This window comes from Micropterus dolomieu, linkage group LG03 (genome assembly GCF_021292245.1).
Source record: "Micropterus dolomieu isolate WLL.071019.BEF.003 ecotype Adirondacks linkage group LG03, ASM2129224v1, whole genome shotgun sequence".
NCBI lineage: Eukaryota > Metazoa > Chordata > Actinopteri > Centrarchiformes > Centrarchidae > Micropterus > Micropterus dolomieu.
Window position 1 is genome coordinate 13,517,064 of NC_060152.1, and position 23,978 is coordinate 13,541,041.

The 23,978-nt window shown below is 38.7% G+C and overlaps 1 protein-coding gene across 3 annotated transcripts; it reads right to left on the reverse strand.

Annotated features, from left to right (window-relative positions):
- Positions 1 to 3,028: 3,028 nt before the first annotated feature.
- ptk2bb (protein tyrosine kinase 2 beta, b) lies at positions 3,029 to 23,585 on the reverse strand. Of its 3 annotated transcripts, none has more exons than XM_046044848.1 (31): positions 23,471 to 23,585; positions 17,142 to 17,377; positions 16,566 to 16,744; positions 16,333 to 16,420; positions 15,395 to 15,474; positions 15,173 to 15,235; positions 14,859 to 14,913; positions 14,600 to 14,740; positions 14,366 to 14,440; positions 12,956 to 13,057; positions 12,672 to 12,789; positions 12,425 to 12,464; positions 12,164 to 12,195; positions 11,939 to 11,983; positions 11,749 to 11,846; positions 11,025 to 11,106; positions 10,843 to 10,943; positions 10,471 to 10,586; positions 8,934 to 9,034; positions 8,611 to 8,700; positions 7,592 to 7,796; positions 7,306 to 7,414; positions 7,150 to 7,209; positions 6,920 to 7,042; positions 6,590 to 6,742; positions 6,479 to 6,514; positions 5,609 to 5,633; positions 5,436 to 5,470; positions 5,116 to 5,250; positions 4,902 to 4,982; positions 3,029 to 4,402 (listed from the first exon to the last, which is right to left on the reverse strand). In XM_046044848.1, exons 2-31 carry the CDS (start codon positions 17,337 to 17,339, stop codon positions 4,187 to 4,189), a joined length of 2,982 nt encoding a protein of 993 aa, XP_045900804.1. In that variant the 5' UTR covers positions 17,340 to 17,377; positions 23,471 to 23,585; the 3' UTR covers positions 3,029 to 4,186. The 3 variants fall into 3 exon arrangements, with proteins under 3 accessions (XP_045900804.1, XP_045900806.1, XP_045900805.1); XM_046044850.1 differs by lacking the exon at positions 23,471 to 23,585 and adding an exon at positions 19,745 to 19,860; XM_046044849.1 differs by lacking the exon at positions 23,471 to 23,585 and adding an exon at positions 17,518 to 17,573.
- Between the last annotated feature and the right edge of the window lie 393 nt (positions 23,586 to 23,978).

Consider the following 23,978-nt stretch of genomic DNA (forward strand, 5'->3'; position numbering starts at 1 on the left):
CCTTTTTGAGAAAGAGTAAAAAATCCATAATCACCAATAGTTAGTAATGTTTGACATTCAAAATGTAGCTGAACTCTACTTTTTGACTGGGAATGTGACTCAAGTTTGTGTGACTTGCTATGTTAGTGGCCTCATGAGGCTAACGCTCTTTACACACCACCAAAACAAAAGCGTTTATCCTCTGTACAGCAGTCAGTTTAGGATGTCTTAGACTCAGCTTGCCAGGCTCAGCTGTACAGTCTTGGCTCAACTTTCATCTGTCCAAGCTGCATTTTGTCGGCCGTAGTTCCTCAACCTCACCTGTAATATTATTTAGGCTGTGTTTGACCCGAATGCTAACATTAGCATGTTAACGTACCCAAGAGTTAGCCATTTTTAACTTAAAGCTAGAGTGCTGAACTATTCGCAGTATACCTGTGTTTAAATCTAGTGTCTGTGGCCACGTTCCTGCACTGGCACACAGGTAGTGATGTGATTTATGCCAGCCAGCAATGATTGGTTTGTGTGAAGGGGGAGCAACCATAGCGACAGCAGCAACTTAGTATGGCAGAGCCTATACGTCATAAGCACGTGTCAGCAGTCTTATATAATTACATTCACTGTCAGAAGAGGGAGACAAATGTTTCGCGCTGCAAGTTTAAGTTAATCAATTGTTGGATGTTGACATGGTAATGTTTAGCACGTAAGATTTGCCATGTTAGCATGTCAATGTTAATATGCCAATGTTTAGTAGTAGTTATAGTTGTCTCATTAGCATGTTAGTGTAACATGCTACTTAAAAAGTGTGGTGCCAGCATCAGTGTTGGGTAAGGTGTAACATAGTAATCTTTCTGTCTTAGCTAGGGTGGAATGATCAACATAATTTTTCGTCTCTGTGCCTTCAGTGGAGAGACTAGTCAAGATCAAGGGGGAACCTCAGAGTCTAAAAAGTGAAGCCAATGTGGAAGTGCCTTAAACCTGCATTCTTTCTAATGACCAGCAGGGGGTGACTCCACTGGTTGCAAAAAGAAGTCTGATTGTATTAAGCTTATGGAAAAAATTGCCCTTACTTCTCACTTGAATTATTACCTCAGTTAACACTTTGATAATGAGCTTATGTTCTTAATTACTAGTTTCAAGTCTTCTTCAATACCGCATGTTACCGTTCATTTTCTAAATTATGTTCCAATTTAGAGAAAAATACACCATAAAGCAGGCTGTGCTTTATTTTGTGATTGCTAGGCTATTACAGATACCTTTCAATCAGGATAGAGGCAAACTTGTTTTGGGGCGCTGTCTTGACATTTTGGTTGCCTGTAAATGTCTTGTTAAATGGTCGGTTGTACTAAAAGACACTCAAAGGAGTTGAGCTGTTAATTTTTAACCAAATTTGTCTTATTTACATGTTTTCTTCTTAACTGTCCAACTAGCTGCTGGTATACCCAGAAACTGTCTGGGTTTTGTTTAAAGTTGTACAGGTTGTAAATAGAGGTCTGTGAGGACTGGACTCTGAGGTCACTGGGGCTAGGACTGGGTTAATGGACAGTAGCTAAATACCTCCAATGCCTATAGGTTGGCTGCACCACAGAGTGTGAGAATATGGCGGCTTTGGAGTTTGTAACACAAGCTGAGCTAAGTAACTAATTACTGCTAGTGTTTAGTTAGTAGTGAAGTGAAGTAATTCCATTTTCCAATAAGAAATCAGTTTGATTAAATTTTCCAAAAAACTTGGTCAACATTGGTCAGCAGCACTAGTCTATAAATTCATGTGATGCTGACAGGAACTCATTCAGCACTTGTGTGGAGAGTGGAAATTTTGATGAATGGTTAGTAATGCTTGATGGGCATGATAAGGTGATCACCAAAGTCATTAGGATGCATCTTCTGGGGACACTTAATGTAGCAAATTTCACTGCAGTCCATGTCAATGTCATTTAAGATGTCAATGTCATTCAAATGTTGGACTGACACAGTGACAGACAAAAATTACGATGAGAAGCTGGGTTTTTGTCAGAAAATTCAAAACATTCAGTCATGAACTTCATTCAATCTAAAATGGGATAGCTGTAAGTTTCTAAACTTTTTTTTTTTGGGTTTGACCAACAGCGGCATGCTGTATTAGGAATAAATAGTATTTTTACAGGTTTCTCTTTCTGGCCATGCTGCCATGATTACACTTGAATGACAATATTATGTAATAAATACCCTTATGAAAACCTTTAAATGTCAGTCTACATAGCATTTATTGAGTGGTGTGAAAATTACTTAAGGCCAGCAACAGGTTGAGTCATTCCTGCAGTTCATCGTAATTCAGTTTTACAGCCTCATTATGTTATCCAAAATACAAATGCTACTGCTCATGCTCCTACATCTCTCTATTGTACAGTTTAACTGATGTAAGAGATAATTTAATCTTGACGTTAGTTATTAATGTCACTGTAACATACATAGGTAATCAGTGAGAAACAGTGAGTGATAATATGAAGAACAACCGAGTCTGCTGTATGCTCAAGGACCTCGCGTGGTTGCGGTGATCCACAATTTTTTAAAACCTATTTTATGGACTGAGCCTATTATAAAGCTTAAATTTTCATCTTTTCAGCAGTATTTTCCATTCACAATCGCTACGCTAAAAACAAGGCTTACCCATTTCACCTTTTGCAGGCCACATTTTGGCCTTTGTTGTGGCTCAATAACTGACATCCATAGGAAACTCTGGTCTCTTCTTGAATCGGACAATCTACACATTTATTCCATACTTGGTATGTTATGATCCACTTACGTTAAGCATGATACGAGATGAATAAAGCCCCGTTTCTGTTATACACCGCCATTTTGACTGTAAGGATGTTAGAAGTGACAATTGAGGGAGATTTAACTCTTCTTTGTTTGGGAGGGGCGAGGGAGGTAGGGAGGAATTTTATTTTGTGTGGTGTGATACAACAAAATGTTCTAAATAAATAAGTTTGGACTTACTGTCACTATTATTTTTCCCTTACTTAGTTTACACAGTCTGCTCATTTACAATACAATTACACTATCCAATGCATCCTAAGGACATCCAAACACTTTATTAAGAACATTTGCATACATCTATATAAGAAAACATACATTATACTATACAAAAAACGTTGTCCCCTTCATTCCACCTCTCTCATGCGTACCCACTGGACACACAGCCTGCCCTTCACTCTCTGTTCCCCACCTACTTGCCCCCAGACACACCTTGTGTTGCTCTGCACTCATAGTGAGTGTACTCTGCTAGTTAAGGATTCCTACCATGTCAGTATATTTATGTACTGTATGCTGAAACACAATGCTATAGTGCTGCAGGGGGGACAAAGTGAAGGCAACAACTGTACGATATAATGCAGACCAATTCAACAGCCATAAAACAATGAGAGGAAATGCAGAACATCTAAGATTTACTATGCTCAACAGCAACAAGAGATATGTTTCAATGAACAGGCATTAATGTATGGTAAATATCATGATATTTATATCAATTGATTTACATGCTAGAATTTCACATTTAATAATAATATAATGGGCATAATGCAAAAATATGTGACTCTTTGAGTACCTTTGATATATCTGATAACCCATACCATTGTTGTCTTCATCTCATAATAATTCTAACATATTAAAACTTGAGATACCGTATGTACTGTATATACTGTATGTAAAACACTTTTTAACAGCTGAATGACTGACAAACCTTTTGGTTTTGTCATCTTTACATTTCACTCAGGTTACTACTGACAGGTTTGAAAGAGTGAACGATTTACTTTAATAATCATTACACTATTCTTTCTTTTTCTCTGCGGTAAAACCTATGGTATTTGTCAAAAGACACTATTTTATATCTACAAGGATAATTAAATTTCTGAGCAGATAATTAAATCAATAACTCACCAATCACAAATGAGAACTGTTTACATTAAATAAAGTAAATAAAGTTTCTCTGAAATGACAGGATCCTAAACATACTGCCAATAGACGATCATCAATTTCTGTATACATGTTATACTACCTTGGTAAGAATATGCATCCACTTTTTTCCGAGTTGTCCATATCCACTGAGTTGAATTTAAGTAGTTTGATCAAAATAAAAATGATTGTGGGCAAATGTTATTTCTGACTGACAGATGTGAGAAAGTCGGATTTAAGCTTGATGTGTAAACTCAATGAGAGAGTTTACAGTCCACTATGGGGCCGCTGGTTTGGCTAAGTTGGCCCTGACTCTGGCTTGGTCTACCGCATCCAACATGTTCTTGCTGTCCATAGCCAGAGAGTGTGCTGCAGCCAGCATCTGCTTCTTACACTCTTCCTTCAGAGAGGTGATGGAATTCTGCTGGGCCAGGCGCATTTTGCTGATCAGCTCCGCCATGTCTTTGTTCAGCAGCTTCTGAGTGCCCTCGATCTGTGGGGACGGTAAACAAACATGACTTTTTTGGATGGGCACAATTGGCCTTCTTCACAGAAGAGATTCACAGTAGAAAAATACGGGTCTAAATAAATAATAATAGACATGGGCACTATCTTTGTGAAGCTTCTAAACATTTTGGTTGAAATTGCTACACGGATGTGTTGAAGCAACTCAAATGCATCACATTATCAGCTGTTTGTGTGATTTTGTCCATGCAGCACATACTGTATGTGATCCCTTACATACATTTTGTTGACCCACTGTGCACATGTCAGCTGGTTTTGTTTGAAGTAAGCAGGAAATTAATCAAATTTAATATTTTTTTGTGCCACGTTTTATAAATTGTTTAACACTGTGGCTTTGTAGAAACTGTTCGATTATGCAAGCTATGGATTTTGGGTGCGAGTAAACATTAAATGGCACGGGGTCAATAAAGAAAGGGAGCGAGGCAATTAGAAAACACAGCAAACAAGCTGCAGATAATATACCGTACCTCAGTCCTGACAGACTCGTGTAAGGTGGGCAGTATCTCATCCACACTGTGAATCAGATCTCGTAAAGCCATGCCTACAGACTGTGGGCAGAGATCAGTGCAGGGAATTCATCAGTTGTTTGACTCAATTTAGACACCTTAAATTTATAAATTGTCTACAGCAGCAACAAACTATAAAATGAAAGTTAAAAATATTTAATTTCTCTCAGTGTACCTGGACTACGGTGATATATTTTTCCGGCTGCACCTCGGTGATGTCATTCTTGAGTTGGACAACAACTTTGACCAGATTCATGACAGAGTTATACACTTTGTCGTCAGAGCGGTCGAGCTCGGCTGTGGGTGCAGGCTGAGTAAGAGAGAATAATGTGTCATTACTTTACACAAAGGATCACTGGACTATTTTAAATGCACGGTAACATCAATTCAACTAAAGGGTAACTTTATTTTCTGAACCTAGAAATCAATGCTAATAAAAATAAATTGTGTTTTCAGTGGTACAAATGCTAACAATACAGAAATGAAGTGAACTACCTGTGCTGTGAGCCGTGGGGGCTTCTCTGGAGCCACTGCAGGGCAGAAAGAGGAACAATAAGACAGACAGAGAAAGAGAAGACAAAAGTCAGACAGAAGGACTCAAGAGGAATAATAGTATTCAGAAAATAAACGTGTAATGTGAGTAATGTGAGTTTCCTTTAAGCGCTTACCATTCTTGGCATCAGCTTCAGCGGCCTAAAAAGAATAAAAGATAAATCTCATGAGCACAAGAAAATACAAACAGCCTGTCTGAACTGTCACTGTCAAGATATCCAACAGCTCACAAACACTACAGACAATAATGCTCAAAGGTAATCCTAGTAATCATCAGAGAAATTCATTTCAGACTGAAATTGTTATGAGATATAATTTATAATCCTCCAAAGGAAACTTTACAGAAATACAAGAAGGTTAAAGGAAAAGTTCCATGTTTTCACTTACACCATTGTATATCCACAATTTGTGATCACTCAATACCCTGTGATAAAATCTTGCTAATTAGTAGAATCCACTTTCACTAAATGTGCCTCATGTATTTCCCAGAATGCCTTATGATAACCTCAAAGAACAAGTTTTTGCTTGTAGTTATAAGAGTGATAATTGTATTGGATTGTTGCAAATAAATAAAAGTGCATCAATTAATATATTTGTGACTGGAGGACAAGGTAAAACATGTATTTTTTGTACCCTTTTGATTAAGATATTGTATTATTTAAATATATATGTGTATTGATATTATAAATGTTATATTTCTTAATTAAATATATGAAGAAGAGTGATCACACACTGCCATCATTGCACTTCCACAGGTTTGATTACCAATTTAAATAATCAAGCTTACTTTGCAGTTGCTTTTTGGTAACTGGAAATAAACTTAAAATACTTACACATCATGGTTGACTTCGCAAACTATTATATGTTGTGTGACGTCATGCTGAATTTTGGTCACTACATTTGGTCTGAGCTACATTGCCAACAGCTGTTTGGCTAACATGTCCCTTTAATCTGGCTCTGAAATCAAAGTTTGCATTTGCACCTACCACAGGGCTGACACGGTCCTCTGGTGCCACGGGGTCCTGCAAAAGAACAGGCAGGTTCATTTTATAGAATATGGACATGGACACAAAAAATAATAATGTTCTGTTTCCTACCAGGAGTCTTTCCTCCTTCTCTAGCCACTTTTTATCCTCCATCATCTGCTCTTTCTGCTGGCGGAGAGTGTCCTGCATGTTGTGTCTCTCTCTCTGCCACAGGAGCTGGGCGTCCTCTTTGCTGTTTGGTTCCATTCGGAGAAACTCGCCCTCCTACAGCATCAGGGGAAGTATAACAGAAGTATGACTGATTAACAGCACTTCTTCTTTGGTCTCTTAATGCATTCATTTTTTATCTTAAATGTAGTGCTTTAGGTTTATGAACGTTTGAACACTTGACTTCAAACGTAAGAAAACTGACAGACATGCACACAGCTGAGTATTTCTTACCCCCACGCTTCGACGCCGAGGGGACCTGATGGGCAACTGAATAGTGTTCATGGAATCGACAGGGGTCTGATATTCACATGGGCTAGCCAGGTCAGGTGAGCTGGCACACAAAGCCTCGTTCAGCTGCACAGATACACACACACATACACACACACACAATTAGATAATAGATAATTGTCATCTTGGAGGAAGCAGGTATCTTTAGAGGTTAGTGGGGTGAACAACTGTACCTGAATGTGTAGACCAATATTGAGCGTGTTCCCAAACCGCGATGGTTTCATTCTCGAAGGCTACAGTAAATATTGAAAAGATGTATTAAAAGTACATGTGTTGCACTTGAATATTGTGCCACTTTGTAACATATAAGAGTGTCTCTTATATCATACCTTGGGAGGAGGCTCGTGAAAGGTGAGCTTGGCGTCGAACAATTTTGTGGCGCGCGCTCTGTTCCTCTCTCTCTCCACTTCCTCCTCCTTCTCCATCTTGTGGACATCACTGACAGTTTTTAGACAAGAAGTTACATCATGTCATGTCATTACAGAAAGGTAATCGCCATTGATCCAACTTGTGAATGTGTTGTTTCATCATCATAACCAGATGGCTCCCCTATCTTTATTGTCATCCTGTGAAATCCTGTGAGAGTTCATTTTTCCATATTTCATAAAGAAATACCTAATCTTGACCACCAGCTCAGTGAAGTTTGGTCTCTCTCTGGGGTCGTAGGACCAGCAGCGGGTCATGAGTGAGTAGAGGGCAGGAGGGCAGTCATCAGGCTTGGGTAGCCTGATTCCCTGCTCCAGTTGGTTGATCACGTCTCTGTTCTCAAGCCAGAAAAACGGCTGCTGCCCACGGCTCATTATCTCCCACATGCATACAGCTATCGGGCAATGCAAACAGAGAAACACAGAAATGACATTTAAAAGGACTTCAGCCTCAATGTAACTGTGCTGGTGTTGTTGGGAATGAACGCGGAGTACACACATTTTTCACGCCTTCTATATTAACCTTTTTATTAAAACAGCATTGTGCTGAATCAGATCCCTACTTTTGGATTCAATAAGTCCGTCTTAACTAAATCACTTAATTAAATGTGTAGACTAAAAAAAATTTATAAATTTAGTTGATAAAAAATACTTGATGGAAATCTCAAAACCTCATGGAAATAATGTGTTTATTTTATGTATAAAAAATGTCTCCTGGTTCAAAAGCAATACTTTCAGATTGCCACCTTGTTCATGGTAGTTCACTTTTTCTATGCCTTGAAAGTATTGACAGTTTGATTAAGTTCCAGAAAATGTTTTCCTTTAGGGGTGGAAATTCAATTGTCAAGTTGTCACCTTGTATTTTCCAAATACAAGCCAGTATTACATTGGGCATATCAATAATAAGGAAGCTGGTTATGCCTTGTTTGCTTTCTCTTTCTATTAGGCAAAAATGTGAAGGTGTCTAAACAAAACATCCATCATCAAAGGTTAGAGCGGTTTAAATTTCGGGGCCTGACATAACGAGCTCGATCAAGTCATTTCTACCATTTCATTAAATCATGCACTGATTGTTCTGGTTGAAGATCAACCAGCCACCTGCCTTTTGTCATGTTTGAGGATCAGTGTGCTTTCCTGTCTTGTGCCTGAACCCCCTAAATGTCTTTGCACTGAACTGTTGTACTGTATGTTAGTGTATCACAAGCTCACCAAACATCCACACATCACTAGCTGTGGTGAAGCGTCTGAAGTTGATGGATTCTGGAGCCATCCACTTGATTGGCAGCCGAGTAACAGACGCTGCAAAGAAATGGGAGAGGTTGGTATTTTTCTATCAACATTTTTTCATTTTTGAACAGGAATATAAAGAGGTGTGTTTTATGTTCCCTCTTTACTAGTTCATCTATTTCGACAAGGATACATGTACAATATTTCTTCTGTGCTATTTGGTTTAATCTGACAAAATGTGAAATGAGTCCTAAGAAAAACTAGTGCAACAATGAAATCAGCTTTTATTTTTCTGCCTCTCTGACCTTTGTAGTACTCTTCATCCTCAATGTATCTCGACAGACCGAAGTCTCCGAGCTTCACACAGTCTGGACTGGCGACTAACACGTTCCGAACAGCAATGTCTCTGACAAATAAGATGGAAGGACAGGTTAAGGTTTATGTGGGTACAGATAAAGATGAAAATGTAGATAAAAAGTAACCTGGTGCCGAAATTATCACTTGACTGGTAACATGATGGAGGCTGTCTGTCTTGGGCAAAGCAGAGTGTCTTAAATTACCTTAAACTCTTACTGATTGGTCTGAATTTTAAAAATGACTGCAGTGCTGCCACGACCGCAGCAGCAAATAACACAAAAGGAAGGTTTGCATTTTCCACACAGGCAGGAACTAATTTCCTTTTTGTCTGCGTTTTCCCTTCACAGGAGATTGAATCCACGAGTGGCTGCTTTGCTGCCTGAAAACTGTTGATAACATTCTGCAGAAACAACTGAGTGAAGCATTCGCTTTTCTGGCATCTCACATTAACTTTCTGTAATGCTGTGTCTTAGTATACACATTTCAAGTAAAAATAAAAAGGTTTGTTACTGCCACTACCTTATATGACTCCGCTTACATTCAGAAGCTGTTTTGGCCTGTTGTGTTTACATCAGACAATAGGACTGTTAATCTTCCTTTTTCCTTTCCATTCCAATAAATTAATCCCAAGAAATCTGATCAGATCTCAGATATGTCCAATTATTTCCAGAACATACTGTAACTCAGTGTGATCAGTCCAGAACATTACAGGCTGTGCCTCTTTTCTTATGACAGTAACAAAGGGCCTAATCAATTATATAAAAGACTATGGCTGGGCATTAATTAATTAACGCCAACAATTATTTTATACGCAGGATAAGCTGTTGACGATGGATGGATGGAAGGATGGTTATTTTGAAATCGCAGAAAATCATGCGATTAATCGGGATAAAAAATTTTAATCGTTGCCCAGCACTATAAAAGACCTTTTACTCCTACTTAATCAGTTTCAGCGAAGACATGCTGTGCTAGCATTATCCCTTCATACACAATTAGTGTAAGTTAGCTGGTCAGCTGGACTTAGTAGTGCTGTCAAAGTGGCAACTTTGTCATCATCCCAAACAACAATTATATTACACACATGAGGCGTTGGTTTTGTGCATAACGTTTTAGGGGACTTATTAGCTAGTTTTCTATATTTTTGTGGCTATGTTTTTTTCTAAACTTTAGGATAAGTTCACTGAACTTTTTTCTTGTAGAACAATAAGCTTACAACTTGCATATTCACAATATCTAGCCTTCAATTACAGGCTTACTACATATGTAACATACTGTCCATGTTACATACAGATGTTACAATATGGGTCCATCAATTTACAGTTGATTGGAAAAACTGATGTGAGTAATTATTTGATCGTTTCAGGATAAGAAATATAAACGTGCTTATGCTCTGTGTTAGATATTTTCCCTGAGATAAAAAACAGCATAAACTGTTGTATTTCCACTTCCAGGACAACAACACAACAAATGAAAGGAGCTTCTCACCTGTGTACCACATTGACCCCTGAGAGGTAGACGAGAGCTTTGCAGATCTGCAGGCTGAACAGCACCAGAGTTGTATTTGTCAGTGTTTTCTGGTTCTGACTTAGGTAGTTCCCGAGCTGCAAAAATGTTAGCATTTAATTAAGACAGGAAATTCACTTGCAGAGTCTCTGTCAAACTTTCTGTCATGCCGAGATGCATGAAGCTAGCTGCAAGGCAATCATACGTGACTCACGCCAGCACTGTGCAAGATTTCAGTGGGCTGTAGTCATATTTTGTGTGAATCCTGTCAAGCAGAGTAATGTCCCCTCAAACTAAAAATACATTAATTACACAGTATGACTGCATTAAAACTGAAAAAAGATTGGCACTAACCTCTCCATACTGATAAAGCTCCATGACAATCCACACCGGATTCTCCTCTGTGATTCCAATAAGTTTGACGATGTGCTGGTGATTGAGGTTCTTCATAATTACTGGTAAACACACAACGTTCACATGTTACTGTCACTGTTGTCGCAGTTATTTTATTATTTTCTACACCTTTTCCAAACTACCTGCTTCACTCATGAACTTCTCCATCACGTCAGGTGAACAGTCTTTGCAGGTCTTCACCGCCACGTTAACCTTTTCGCCATTCTGTTAAATCAACACCCAAAAAAGAGACAGCGACAAATATTTCAACGGAAACAAGTACAAGCATTTATGCAAACAGCACATTCTGTACACAGTATGGCCTGTTTGAATCTTGTAGAATGAACCTACTATAGAGCTCAAATGATTAGTCGATTAAGTTATTTGATAAGTTGACGCACAGCAACTGTTTTTATAATTGTTTGAGCCATTTTTCAACAAAACTTTCTCATGTTCCAGGATTTGCTGCTATTGTATGTCTTGTGTGATGGTAAAGCAGTATTTTGGGGGTTTGTACTGTTGGTCGGACAAAACAATCTAAAGACCTTAACTTGGGCTTCAGATTAGTGTGGTTTTCACTATTTGTTTTGAGAATTTATAGACCTAACAATAGCGAAAATAATCAGCTGATTAAGACCTACTACCGGTATACATGTAATGCAATTCAACATTCAAACAGCAGTTTGAAAGGTTTAATATTCTGTAACTACATAGTTTTATGCAGCAATTGAGACTCCTGGTAACATAAATATTTCTCTAACAAGCTTCCCACCATTTTAATCTATTATTAGTTTACAGATAGTTTGATTTTTTCAATAATTTTTTGCTGTTAGTATAGATATACTTCAACTAGGAAGATACACTTACGGGTTTTTTGTAAACTCCATCGTAGACTTCCCCAAAAAACCCCTCACCAAGGATTCGGCCAAGAACAACGTCACGTCGGTCGATCCCGTACTTAACAACTACAAAGCAAAATCTGAATTAATGAAAGCTCAAAAGTGACTTCCCACAGTGATAATTCTGCAAAAGACTTGAATACAAATTTAGAACAAACCTGATTTTGGCCTTTCATCGTTAATCTCGCAATAGATATCTGAACCTGAAAATAAAAAAGAAAGACAATTTTTTCTTGACCTTGACCTCACGGCTTCTATCACTATGCTGTTACTTGTTTTTGTAAGATAGTGACATAAAGGTGTAGCTTTTTTTTGGAAATGAACATCCCATGTCTTGCATTACACACAGAGGTAATGTAAAACTATGAAAACTGTCAGCTCACCCATACTGTGTCTGGAAGATCCAGTGTCTGTGCTGCTCCAGAGAAAAGATAGAATGAGAGAAAGCCCCGGTCATAAATTTTTTAATTATTGCTCCTCAGAGCGCTGACAGAATGATCCAATATAACCGCCTTACTCATCAATAACTGTAACTTTTCATTTCATATTACAATAAAAAAAAGAATGAGTACAGCTTGGACTACACTGAGGCTGGGAGAGAGCACAAATCATTCAAAGTCATAAAACAGCCAAAAGCCCCTCACCTTTTAGGAATCTCAGGTAGGGAACATCTTGCATTGGCATCTAGAACAGAAATTAGTAGCGATAATTTCAGTTTAAATAATACATTAAAAAGCCTCTTGTGCAGCTTTTTAGGCATCCAACTATGCTCCGTTCCTAAAAACAACATATTCATGCCCTTTATTGCTAGCAATAAACAATAAAATAAAGGGCATGAATATGTGGAGCTTTCACCACTGTGATACGGACAAGTGACTGAGTCGTACAAACCTCTATTTGGTCGGTAGATAATGGTATCTTCCGTGTCATTTTCCAAGCGGCAGTAACCATCAATAAGGTCCATCATGTTCTCTGCCATAGGGACCGTGGCCACATTGATTGATAGACGCTATCAGAAAGAACAAAAGAGATTATTACAATGTCAGCACATGTACCCGGTCAAATTTCCTGTGCAGGCGCTCTCTATAGTGAAGGTACTTGCTAATTTTAGCTATTCTGATTCTGTACAAAGTACTATTGTATAATAAGATTGATAGTGTTGTTGTGGTACTTACTTGTTTGGCCCCTTCTATGTCGAAGTTCACAAGAGCCTTGCCATCACTCTGAGATAAGCATTGTATTTTCTTGATCTGTTTGAAGTCGGCTAGAAAAACAGCCTGAGCACAAACAAGAGTAATACAATAAGTGAAATTATGATGGGGCTGATTAGATTTGACAAACTGTGTTAGACATACAGTGATGTAGCATCCACTGATGGCTGTTAACAAGGTCAGGAGATATGGTTTCTTTGCCAAGTATGTATTGACTTGAAAAATCCAGCATGAATTAATTTATATTATCAGACTTTCAGAATGCAACAGCGGTACTTTCAGAAATTATATAATTAAAGTTATAGTTTGACATTTTGGGAAATATGCTTGTTCGCTTTATTGCCGAGAGTTAGATGTGAAGAATGATACCACTCTCATGTCTGTAAGATAAATGTGAAGCAGCCAGTTAGCTTAGCTTAGGCTTCACTAACAGGACCGCGCCAAGTTAGAGGTGGTTTATGTGATCATGTTTATGATGAGGGGTCGAGAGGCAAGGGATGAAAGGGGATGAGGGAAGGTGGATGAGAGGGTCGTTGTGCTACTGAGAACCTGGGGGTCGAGACTCAGGGTGGGGACTCGTCTCTGTAGAGACTCGCTGTGGAGCAGCTGATGGATCGTCCCCCCGTGGTTCCTTGGAGACTGAGGGAGCTAGATGAGGACGTATGGAGCCTTTCTCAAGGGATGGGGGGTTTAGAGAACTGAGACAGTGAGAGAGAGTTTGGGCGATCTTATGTATGTGGCGGTGATTGGATTGCAGGTGTGTGTGATGGGACACGGCTGGTTTAATCAGTGAGGGGAAAGAGGAAGGCGTGGTCCTATTCCTGAACCTCAGTTTACATAACTCCATTAAAAACTGAAGACACAGGGAAACAGCTAGTCTGGCTCTCTCCAAATATAACAAAATCCAGCAGGAAAAAAATCTCACTAGGTCACACCCTGTATCTAGTTTGTTTCATCTGTACAAAAAAGAAGTGTAAGCATGACAAGTTGTGGTTTTACATGGTGTTGTGTAACACTGACTTTTTCTTGGCCGGAAGTGGTTGTCAGGCAACCAATGAAGACTTCAGGAAGTCACTGTTAATTATTGAGCTTTAGAGGTGCTGGTGAGTGTATTCTGTTTTCAGTCTTTATGCTAAGCTAAGCTAACCAGATGTAGTTTTTACCTTTCAGATAGGGAGTGGTATCAATCTTCTCATTTAACTCTTGGGTAGGAAGCAAATGAGTGTATTTCCCAAAATGTCCAACTATTCATTTAACAAAACTTAACTCAGCAAGATAGATTAGATATACAAAACTACACACTGTAACATCGGATGAAAGCCCTCAAATTGTCAAAGCCCTCTCAAGTAACACCTAAATCTTCACCATGCTTACCGCTGAATTCTTCTGCGTGCGTTGGCGAATTCCCCTTCCACCGATGACCAGCTCCACCGACAGACTCCAGCCTTGCTGTTGACAAATGAGAGCGGTTAAATGTTTGCGATATTAATGTGAGCAAGAGCAGTGTAAGGTTTGGAGCTCCTGATGTTGATAACCAAGACTATCATAGGATTTAGTGGTAGAGACCTTTTTCGTTGCTCAGTATCATGCTGAACATGTTCCACTCACCACTAGTTCACATGGGAAAACCTCTTCATCAAAATTGCTGAAATCTTTGAGGGTCTCAAAAAACTTGACCATACAGTCGTCCTCCTTGAGTGTTGCGTACTGCTGAAACGTTTGCTGGATCAACTTCCGCAGAGGCTTTGACTGGATCACAAACAGGGAAATTTTGTGTTTTATGTCCACTCTGATGGTCTACCACCCAGTATTAATAAGGAAAATAAATGTGTGGTTGTCTAGAATTTAAAACATTAGTATAGCTCACCTTCATGCTGTTAATCACCTGTTGAGGAAAGAAAAGTTCCAGGCCCACTTCTTTTCTTCATTTGTAAAGCAAATTTCAGAAAAATAGTATGAATTAAATAAAGAAAAAAGCCAGATTATAACATCATATGTTTTAAATGTCATCAAGTTTTTTAGTGAACTAAGAAAATGGTAGTGATGCAAATTATCCGGTGGGGCTTTTTAAAGGGTTTGATTACATTAAGGCTCACTATCTACCCATACAGAGTAATTGTCTGAGTGAAGTTGTGTCACAAAAAATCACAGTTACAAGATTATGGGAAAATAACAACTTACTCTAGCAGCTCAAAGTTAGACTTCTTCTCTAGACCTTTTGAATTCATGTCTTTATAGAACCTCCTGTAAAAAAACAGAGTACAAGGAAAATATCTCAGCAACTAATTCATTCTATACAACCAAATGTCCTTCATCCTAAACAATAAGTTACACTGCCATCGCTAAATGAAAAGTTTTACCAACCAGCAAGAGCAAAAGAATAAGAGGAATGCAGTGACTCACCTGATCTCCAAACAGCCAAGCTGCAGCGCCATCCCATCACTGACCTTACTGGCATAATACTGCATGTAATCATTGCGCACCTGTCGTAGAATGAAACAGAGGAATCAGATATACCACTATAAACTACAGTAATACTGGATTATTACACTACTGTGAAAATTATTTGGATATAGTGCTGGATGATAGGGCCAAAAATGTTATCACGATAACAAATTTTATATCATTCGATATCTATAATTATCACGATAAATGTCAAACCATTATTTCTTTCAAGTTTAAAGGCTGATTTTTGCTCCTCAGCGAAAGCTGAAGAAACCAGAATTAATTTAATTGTGGTCAGAACATGACAAACCCAAACAGTGGATCACGTAACAAATCTGTGGCAGAACATTCAAAACAATCATGGTTTTAAAAAATATGCATGAGTAAAATTAAGTAAAAATCTTTTTTTCAGTCCCTTTTACTCAGTAAAATAAATATCTTATAAGAAAAAATAAGTGCTGATTTGCATATAATTCAAATTAATTAGATCAATCATTTAATAAACATTTGTTATATTGTTATTGAGGGAAATTATATCGCAATAATTATAATTATTGTTTAAATACCCAGCCCTATTTCTGTTATTTTTTTCCCACTTCCCATGACAGGCTGTTTTTATTTTGATTATACTGCACAGATCATGTACTGCTAAATGCTGAAAGAAGGTGATGGCACATAGTTTATAATAGCTTGATGATTATTCAGCTTTTCTGCAGAATCAAACGGTATCCTGCAGGCCGGTAACAAATATTTTGTGGCCCTGTATGGTTTTGTTTTACAGTAATGAAGGTTTTATATTATTACATGTAGATTTGTTTTAAACAAAAGAAGTGCCACCTGCATAAACAGCAGAATAAATGATTAAATCAAAGACTGAGTACACTGTAGCTTATTACCTGCTGGTAAAAATACACTAGTGTGGACCTGTCATCTTTGAATCTTTCCAGGAAATTGACGGGTATGTATCTGATACGAAGGTCATACCTGCATTGAAAAACAAAACAGATATCAAATGCCATACTTCAGTATCAAAATACCATAGATGTCTTCCAACAGATAGAAACAACATTCAAAACACTCGTTCTACAAGATAAAATCTGATACAACTGTCCTTGTAATCAATCTGTACCTCCACTCAGCCTCCACGTGATGGCTCTCGTAGCGTTGTTCCATCTCGCCGACAGTCAGATCTGGATGCAGCCAGTGAAGTTCTTCTGACTTCAGGTGCTTCAGCAGGAGACCGTAGCATCCCGTGTGTTTGATGTTCGGCCCCAGTCGACCGCTGATCAGAATCGAACGAATGATTGCCTGAAGGAGATGGAACGAGATATATTCCCCTAAAAAAATTTATTATGAATTTTTAGCCTTGCTATTTATTGCACTTGGTTGACACCTGCTTCATCTTTACTTGTACAGGCTAACAAATTAGCCTTAAAATTGATGAGAGGAAGTTCTGGAAATAACATGTTAAACTTTTATTTATGCCTGTTGCTGTAAACTCAACAATGAAATAAGATTATTTGTTCACTGATTAAGGATTTATTATCTTTCCGGAACAAGGCCAAAAAAAGCAGATTTCTGTCTCAATTACAAAACACCTCCTCCAACATTGACGGGTCATCTTTGAATTTATAATCTAAACTAACTCAGATAAGATTCCCATCTTTTTACACTCCCCTCCCCATTTTTTTTAGATTACTCTCACCCTGATTTGCCAGGAGCTGTCACATTTAACCAGCTTGAAGTTCTTGCCCAGGTTGTTGTTGGTGCAGAAGCACACTTTGAGGATCTTGACGGGCCCTCCATCCCCAGTGAATTGCAATTCAGGGTTGGGCTCTGGGTCACTTTGTCTTGGACTGGGCACCTTCCAGGACAGGGTGTCACCGGACATCACCTCATACATTCTCAAGGCTGGGTTGGCACCATCATATCCACACAATCCTTGCGACAAACAAAGGAAAAAGACTTAAATTAGAATGTAAAATTAGTAGTGAAACTTCAGGTAACTTGCCTCATCATAGTACTACAGTCATGCTACTCCTCACACTGTTGTGATCTTGTGCCATGTGTCTATGACTCACATCATTTGATTCTGAGATCTGCTGATTACATTCCTTCCTTGATTTCAAGTGTGGGCCTGTGTGATTCATAAAGCAAAATTGTGAGAGCGTGGAGACACATCTAACATCTACATCAACGAGGAAAACTCCTTTGAAATCCATCTTCTCCCTGAGTGCAAATATAACTTAAACTTTAATACATATCTGTTGAAAATGCAATGAAAGTGACAACGAAATGTCGTAAACCAAAGCAACACCAAAATCTACTAAAACAACAGTGAATAACAGAGTGATGATGACTAACCGACCCACGTCCTAGCTCTGGGCCATTATGCAGCTTGTGTTAATCGAGGTGATAAAACCTCCCAATGTAGCAGAGAAGCAGCTCTTCATGTCCTCCTTAAAACAATAGTTTGACATTTTGAGAACCACTCTTACTTGCTTAATTGCAAAGCGTTAGAAGAGAAGACTGATACCACTCTCACATCTGTCCATTCAATATCCTAGATTAAACCCTTCTACTATACTATTCTATACCATATTACATTTGATATTCTATGTTATATTGTGGCACTATACTAACTAGGCTATAGTATTATGATATACTTTTACATTGCACCTTATACTATATCCTATATCCCATACATTCACTATATTGTACTATACCGTACTAGCCAATGCTATACTATATTATATTATACTGTCTTCTTTCTACATTATATACTATATTTCTATTATGATTCTATATTAATACAGACAAGCGTATCATTACTTAATCACATCATATGTTATTCTGGTGTACACTGTTTACATTTATATGAGACTTGCTGCTATTAATTGACACCACTGTCCCTTAACCTTGTCGTTTTTTATTTATTTATTTTTAATTTAATTTAATTTATTGTGTTTTTATTGTATTGTTTTAATTTCCCTATTTATCTGTATTTATTTCTGTCTTTGTGTTGCTGAAACAACTTAATTACCCCCCATGGGGATCAATAAAGACATATCCTATCATAAGATAGAGCCAGGAGGTGGTTAGCTTAGCTTAGCATATAGACTGGAAACAGGGGGAACTTACAATTAACACGCTGTATCTCCTCTGAGGACTGAAAAACGCACATCTAGTGGCCGTTCACGTACACTGGGCATGCGCGTGCCGGTGTAAACATGAAGCAGATGGTCTACTCCGTAGTTACAGATGATTTGGCAAAAGAATAAAGTGCTAAAGAGGAAGAACCACACCAGATTTTATTTTGCATGGACCAATAACAGGCTGTGACTGCGGCTGTGGCGGCGGAAAACAGACTGTGAGTCGTTGCAAAGTAAATACGGGAACAAGTGTAGGCTAGGAAGTGTTATTTGCAAGTACAAAATATTATAATAAAAATACCAAATCAAAAACTCTGTCAGTAGCGTCGTCTTTCTACGTAGCATGACTTTTGAGACCCAGTCAGAGAGCCAAACAACATTTTTGCCTGTCCGCACTAAAACGCTCTCCGGAGTTTTAAAATGAAAAACGGGGTCGGCAGCATTTTCAAACGTCTCCGTTTTAGGTCTTCGTTTTCGCTGTTTTAGTCTGTATGGGAGGTGCAAACCTAGCAAAAGTTCTCCGTTTTCCAACAAAAACGCAGTAGTGTGGATGGGGCCTCAAACACATTAATCCTTTAAACAAACAAGACACAGCCAGTTAGCTAGAAAGCTTTAGAGGTGCTAGTAGAGGAATGTTGTTACCTTTGGAGTGAGCCAGGCAAGCTGTTTAGCAATGCTGGTGACAGCTTATTTACAATACAGACATGAGAACTCTTGGGAGAAAGCGAATAAGAGCATTTCCCAAAATGTCAAACTATTCCTTTAAGGCACGAATACCTCATAAAACATACAGCCAAGCAACAGGAGATTCTTCTCCAACCACCTAGCTTTAAACAAACATGGGGATGGTTACTGAAGATCGTAAAAACCTTAGCACACAGCCACAATCACAGTCAACCAAAATCTTTTCATTCTTTTTTTTAGGTCAGACTTTCAAAAAATAAAAATAAAAAATCAGGAAAATACGTCTGTCTTCGCCGTAAGAACCCAAAACATCATTCTGACTCTCCACTCCTCACATTAATGTTCTGCCCTGTCAATCAAACAATCTGAGCGCAAGTTGACTCAGCAAACACAGATAGAGTGAACTAAATACTTAAGAACAACCTTGACAACACACCTCACTATGAGGTCGAGATTTCAGCCGGTTACCCACCTCACAATAGCATCTGTCAGAAAAGTGCCTCTGGCTGTCAGAACGTGTTCTCTCATAAATAAAGCTCCATGCTGTTAGTCGGCTGTGAGGGAGCTGAGCTGTGTTAGTTTCTCTCTGGGTTTTCCGCTGCTGTTGGACGGGATCGTGTTTTGTTAGCCTGAGGCCATGAATTCCCCAGCAGGGCCGTGTGGGTGTGTTTGTGTGTAAACGTGTGTGCGTGTGTAGTGAAAAAGCGAGAAAGAGGAAGAGAGAGGCAAGATCAGCATGCAGCACGGCCAGCATGTTGCACCATCACCTGGCTATGGGAGGCCTGACAAGAGGGAACTGAGGAGGTAGAGGCTGAAGGTTAAGATTACTTCTAAGAAGAAAAAAGGCATCCATGGTTTAAAGTATGCGGGGCTATACACACATGCCTTGCCTCACACAGAAGAAACAATGAGTAATCATAGTGACATATATATTTATACACACTTACACACACATTACAGATGGCTACAAATGCTCAGATAATATTGCTGTGACAAAATATTTCAGGTTTCACATCTCTAGGAGAAATGTGGAATGACAGAAAAAATAATGGAGACTATCAATAAATGGCTTATTAGATAGATAAAAAAGTAAAGTGTTTCTAGCTGAAATTTTCAACTATGTCAAACAACACCAGCGACAAATTGCATAAATCGGAAAGGTTGCTGTGAAGATCAGGATATGTTTTCTCTGTCAGTGTTCCCTGTGAGATCTAGTCTAGTTCAGGTAACATGTTTGTGAGACTTCATTTTTGTCTAGGTTTAGTCTTTAACACTTTAACACTAAAAACTCAAAACAATGAGGCATAGATACAGAAGTGGGGCCACCATGCACGATACCAAACCCTGGGACTGGCCTACATGGAATTCATTAATGTTTCTGGGTTTGTTTGTTTTTTTAACTTTATTTATTTAGGGATGTTTCACTGAGAGGAAGTCTCTCTTTTGCAGGAACGCACAATTACACACATTCACACCAGGAAGCTGCCCAGTTCAACCACAATCTGATCTGCTGGACACTGAGCAGCTCAACTAGAGCGGTTGGGGTTAAGGCGGTACCTTGCTTGGCACATCAGTGGTGTAATAAGGGAGGGGCACTCATTAAGGTATATTGAGCTTTTCTTATAATTGTATAGAACTAGCACCCTACCAGTTCATTTGTAAGCAGGGCAGTCTTCTCAAGCAGACAGAACACTCACAAAAAGTAAACAAATATTATGCACAAAACAATATAATGCAAAAAAAGCCCCTGATTAAAAAGATTTGTTTTTGTTTTTAACAGCTCTCTAGTGTTTTTAAGTGAACAAAAGCGACACTTTCCAAGCTCGCAGTGTTGTTGCCTCTCTCACACACTGTCATGCTGGCACTTGACTTGTTGTGCTAACAACTGTTCCTGAGGGAGATTTTTTATCACAAACTGAGACCGAGGTAGAGTGAACTAACTACAACAAACTGAAAATATTCAGTACCCAAACAATTCTCTAGATATATAGTCTAGGAGTTATTCCTGCACATCACTACTGCCGTTATTCCATTTCGGAACTGTTGTATCCAAATTAGAAATGTACAGTATCTACTGGGGAGATGAGATGGTGAATGACAGGGACTGATTCAGGCCAACAGATTGTGACAAATGAGAATGAAATTCCACAGCAACCAGTGGAAAAGCAACTAACTTCAACAAGGCTGCACTTGAGAGAAAGAGGAGGCTGGACAGAAAAGGCTAGAGTCATTTTGCAATAGAGAATGTCTTAAAGTAATAAGTCTCACCGCACACATTGGGGGAAATGTTAACCACACTGTAAACCTTTGGTCAGCGCTACTTCTTTTGTTTGCTTGTCATGTGGGCTCTGGTCTTTTCTGAAAACTAACTTGTTCCTTTATTTGGCTTCTTTCACAGTTCAACAGCCTTTTAAAGGAGCAGTGTGCAGGATTCAGCGGCATCCAGCGGTGAGGTTGCAGATTGCAAAAAACTGAAAATCCCTCGGCTCACACTCCCTTTCCAAGCGTGAGCAGAACTTAAAAGTGGCCACGAATCTCACGAAAGACACGAAAGGACCTCTCTAGAGCCAGTGTTTAGTTGTCCGTTCTGGGCTACTGTAGAGCCTGACCAATACTAAAGCACAGCTGACTGTGTCAGCCAATTGCTATGTTTTGTGCTAGATTTGTGGTTCCATATGCTGTGTTGCCAACAGGGGAGTTGCAGCGTGCCCTCTGGTGGACAAAATGTGCAATCACAACACTCATAACGTGATTGATGGATCCCTCTTTATATTTACTTTTAAATTGTCATTTACCGGCTGTTATGAACACCGATAACAATTTACCTGCAAATAACTGAAATTGGTCAATAATATCGGCACATCAACATACTGATCTGTCTCTAGTACAGTCTAGTCTAACATGGCAGTGCAACATGGCGGTCTCTGTGAAAGATGACCTGCTCCCTCTGTAGTTATTAAGGGCTTATTCTAAAGTAATGAAAACACAATAATTGTTATTTCAGGTGATTATATGCTAATGAAAACATACTAATGTATAATATATTTAATTTCTGCCATATTCTGCCAATAAATTCCCCAAATGGTACACACTGTTCCTTTAAATTATGACAATTTGATTAAGTTCAACTGTGAATTCAATATGCAAACCAGTGCCCAAATAAATGGTTGTTCATATACTTGCTGCCAGGCCTTTCTTGCTACTTAAGGCAATTTTTTTTAACTCCCAAAATATCGTTATCGGCCTCAAAAGTCCAGTAGCAGTCATGCTATAGTTCCTACACATGTTCAACCTTTGACAGTCTCTCTGCTGTCTGTCTAACTAAACTGCACAGTGGCGCAATGGAAAACACACTGCCAGAATCTGTCATGACATGCTGAGATGCTCCTGACTGTATTAAGATCCATTCCACCCATAAGTGTCATCAAATGCTGTTTGTGGGTAACGACATTAAAGGAGAGGTGTCTCAGAAATCATATCATGCTACCCAGCCAGCTGAAGAGGCTCTATCAGAATGCATTTTCTTTTCAAATGTAATTAGAGAAAAGGATGTTATTAAGATTTTTTAAAATTGCTAAACACTGAATTAAACAGCATAAAGAGAGCAACTCCCCCTTTCTTTTTTTAAAGCCAGAGTTATGCTATAAATTATAAAACCACTGTAGTTACAGAGAAGCCTCTTTTCCTGGTAGCTGCTTGTCAACACAGGCAGGCACTGAGACAGGCCTTCTCTCTAAACAGTGTTGAGGGTCTGCATATTGCAACTTATGACCCCAGGCACTGGAATGCAGTTGGCTGCTTCTCCACCTGCACAGACTTGCTTTGATAATGAACAAAGTTCTCTCTCTGTGTCAGAAAATGGCACTTACCACTTCACATGGTGCCCTTATAATCAATTCATTACCGTGGAAATATAGTTATCCAAGCTTCAAAGCCAAGTTTTACGTTTTACATGGTCCCACCAAAAGTTTTAATCGTTTTAAAAAGGAAAACTACATGTTGTTTATAACCAGCTTACCGACAATCTGGACTTTTAAGTTCATTTAATGGTTTAAATGGATACCTGTCTGTTTATTGCGTTAACCTCTATAAATGTGGGCCTTTTGCAAGCCCTTGTATTAGTTGTAATCAGCTCACATGAGCAGAAGTAAGAAATCTCTGTGCTGAAATAAACACAAACATCTATTAATCGTTTTACCTGATTCTGAATGAATTCCTCTCAAGCTTGACAGAAAGTGTTATTCCTCACGGAGAGCCCAGGCCTGACAGTTTGTGTCTCACACTGTTGGTCGAGCAGGAGGCGGCAGGTGGCCACTCCCTCACCTAAGCTGTCCTGCCGTAAGGTGGGTCCACTTCCTTATTTCAGGAATCTCATATCCTAGGAATATGGCGGATTTCCTCTTATTCTTCCCGCAAAGTTTTCAAAATAATCTCTTGTCTTTGTCTGCTGAGTCTCGCAGGTGTCTGTTTGGACTCTTTCAGACGCAGAAATGCCCTGCTAGTTCTAAACCGCTGAAAATATGTCGATTAACCAAGTTCTTTAGTTAGATTTAATTTGGTATATTATTATTATTATTATTTTAATATGCCAGACGTTTACTATACAAACGCATTTATCATTGCCGTGAAGGAATATGATACTTTGTGAGCCTTTAATTTGAATTTTGGTCCTTCATTTACATCTTACCTCACAAAATTTCCCTTCT

Excerpts from the sequence above, each read along its gene's own strand:
- ptk2bb (XM_046044848.1), bottom strand. The coding sequence starts at position 17,339 with ATGTATGAGGTGATGTCCGGTGACACCCTGTCCTGGAAGGTGCCCAGT. Across the intron at positions 15,475-16,332 it reads TAGTGTATTTTTACCAGCAG|GTGCGCAATGATTACATGCA; the intron begins GTAATAAGCTAC and ends ATTCTACGACAG. Across the intron at positions 5,471-5,608 it reads TGAAGCTGATGCCAAGAATG|TGGCTCCAGAGAAGCCCCCA; the intron begins GTAAGCGCTTAA and ends TCTGCCCTGCAG.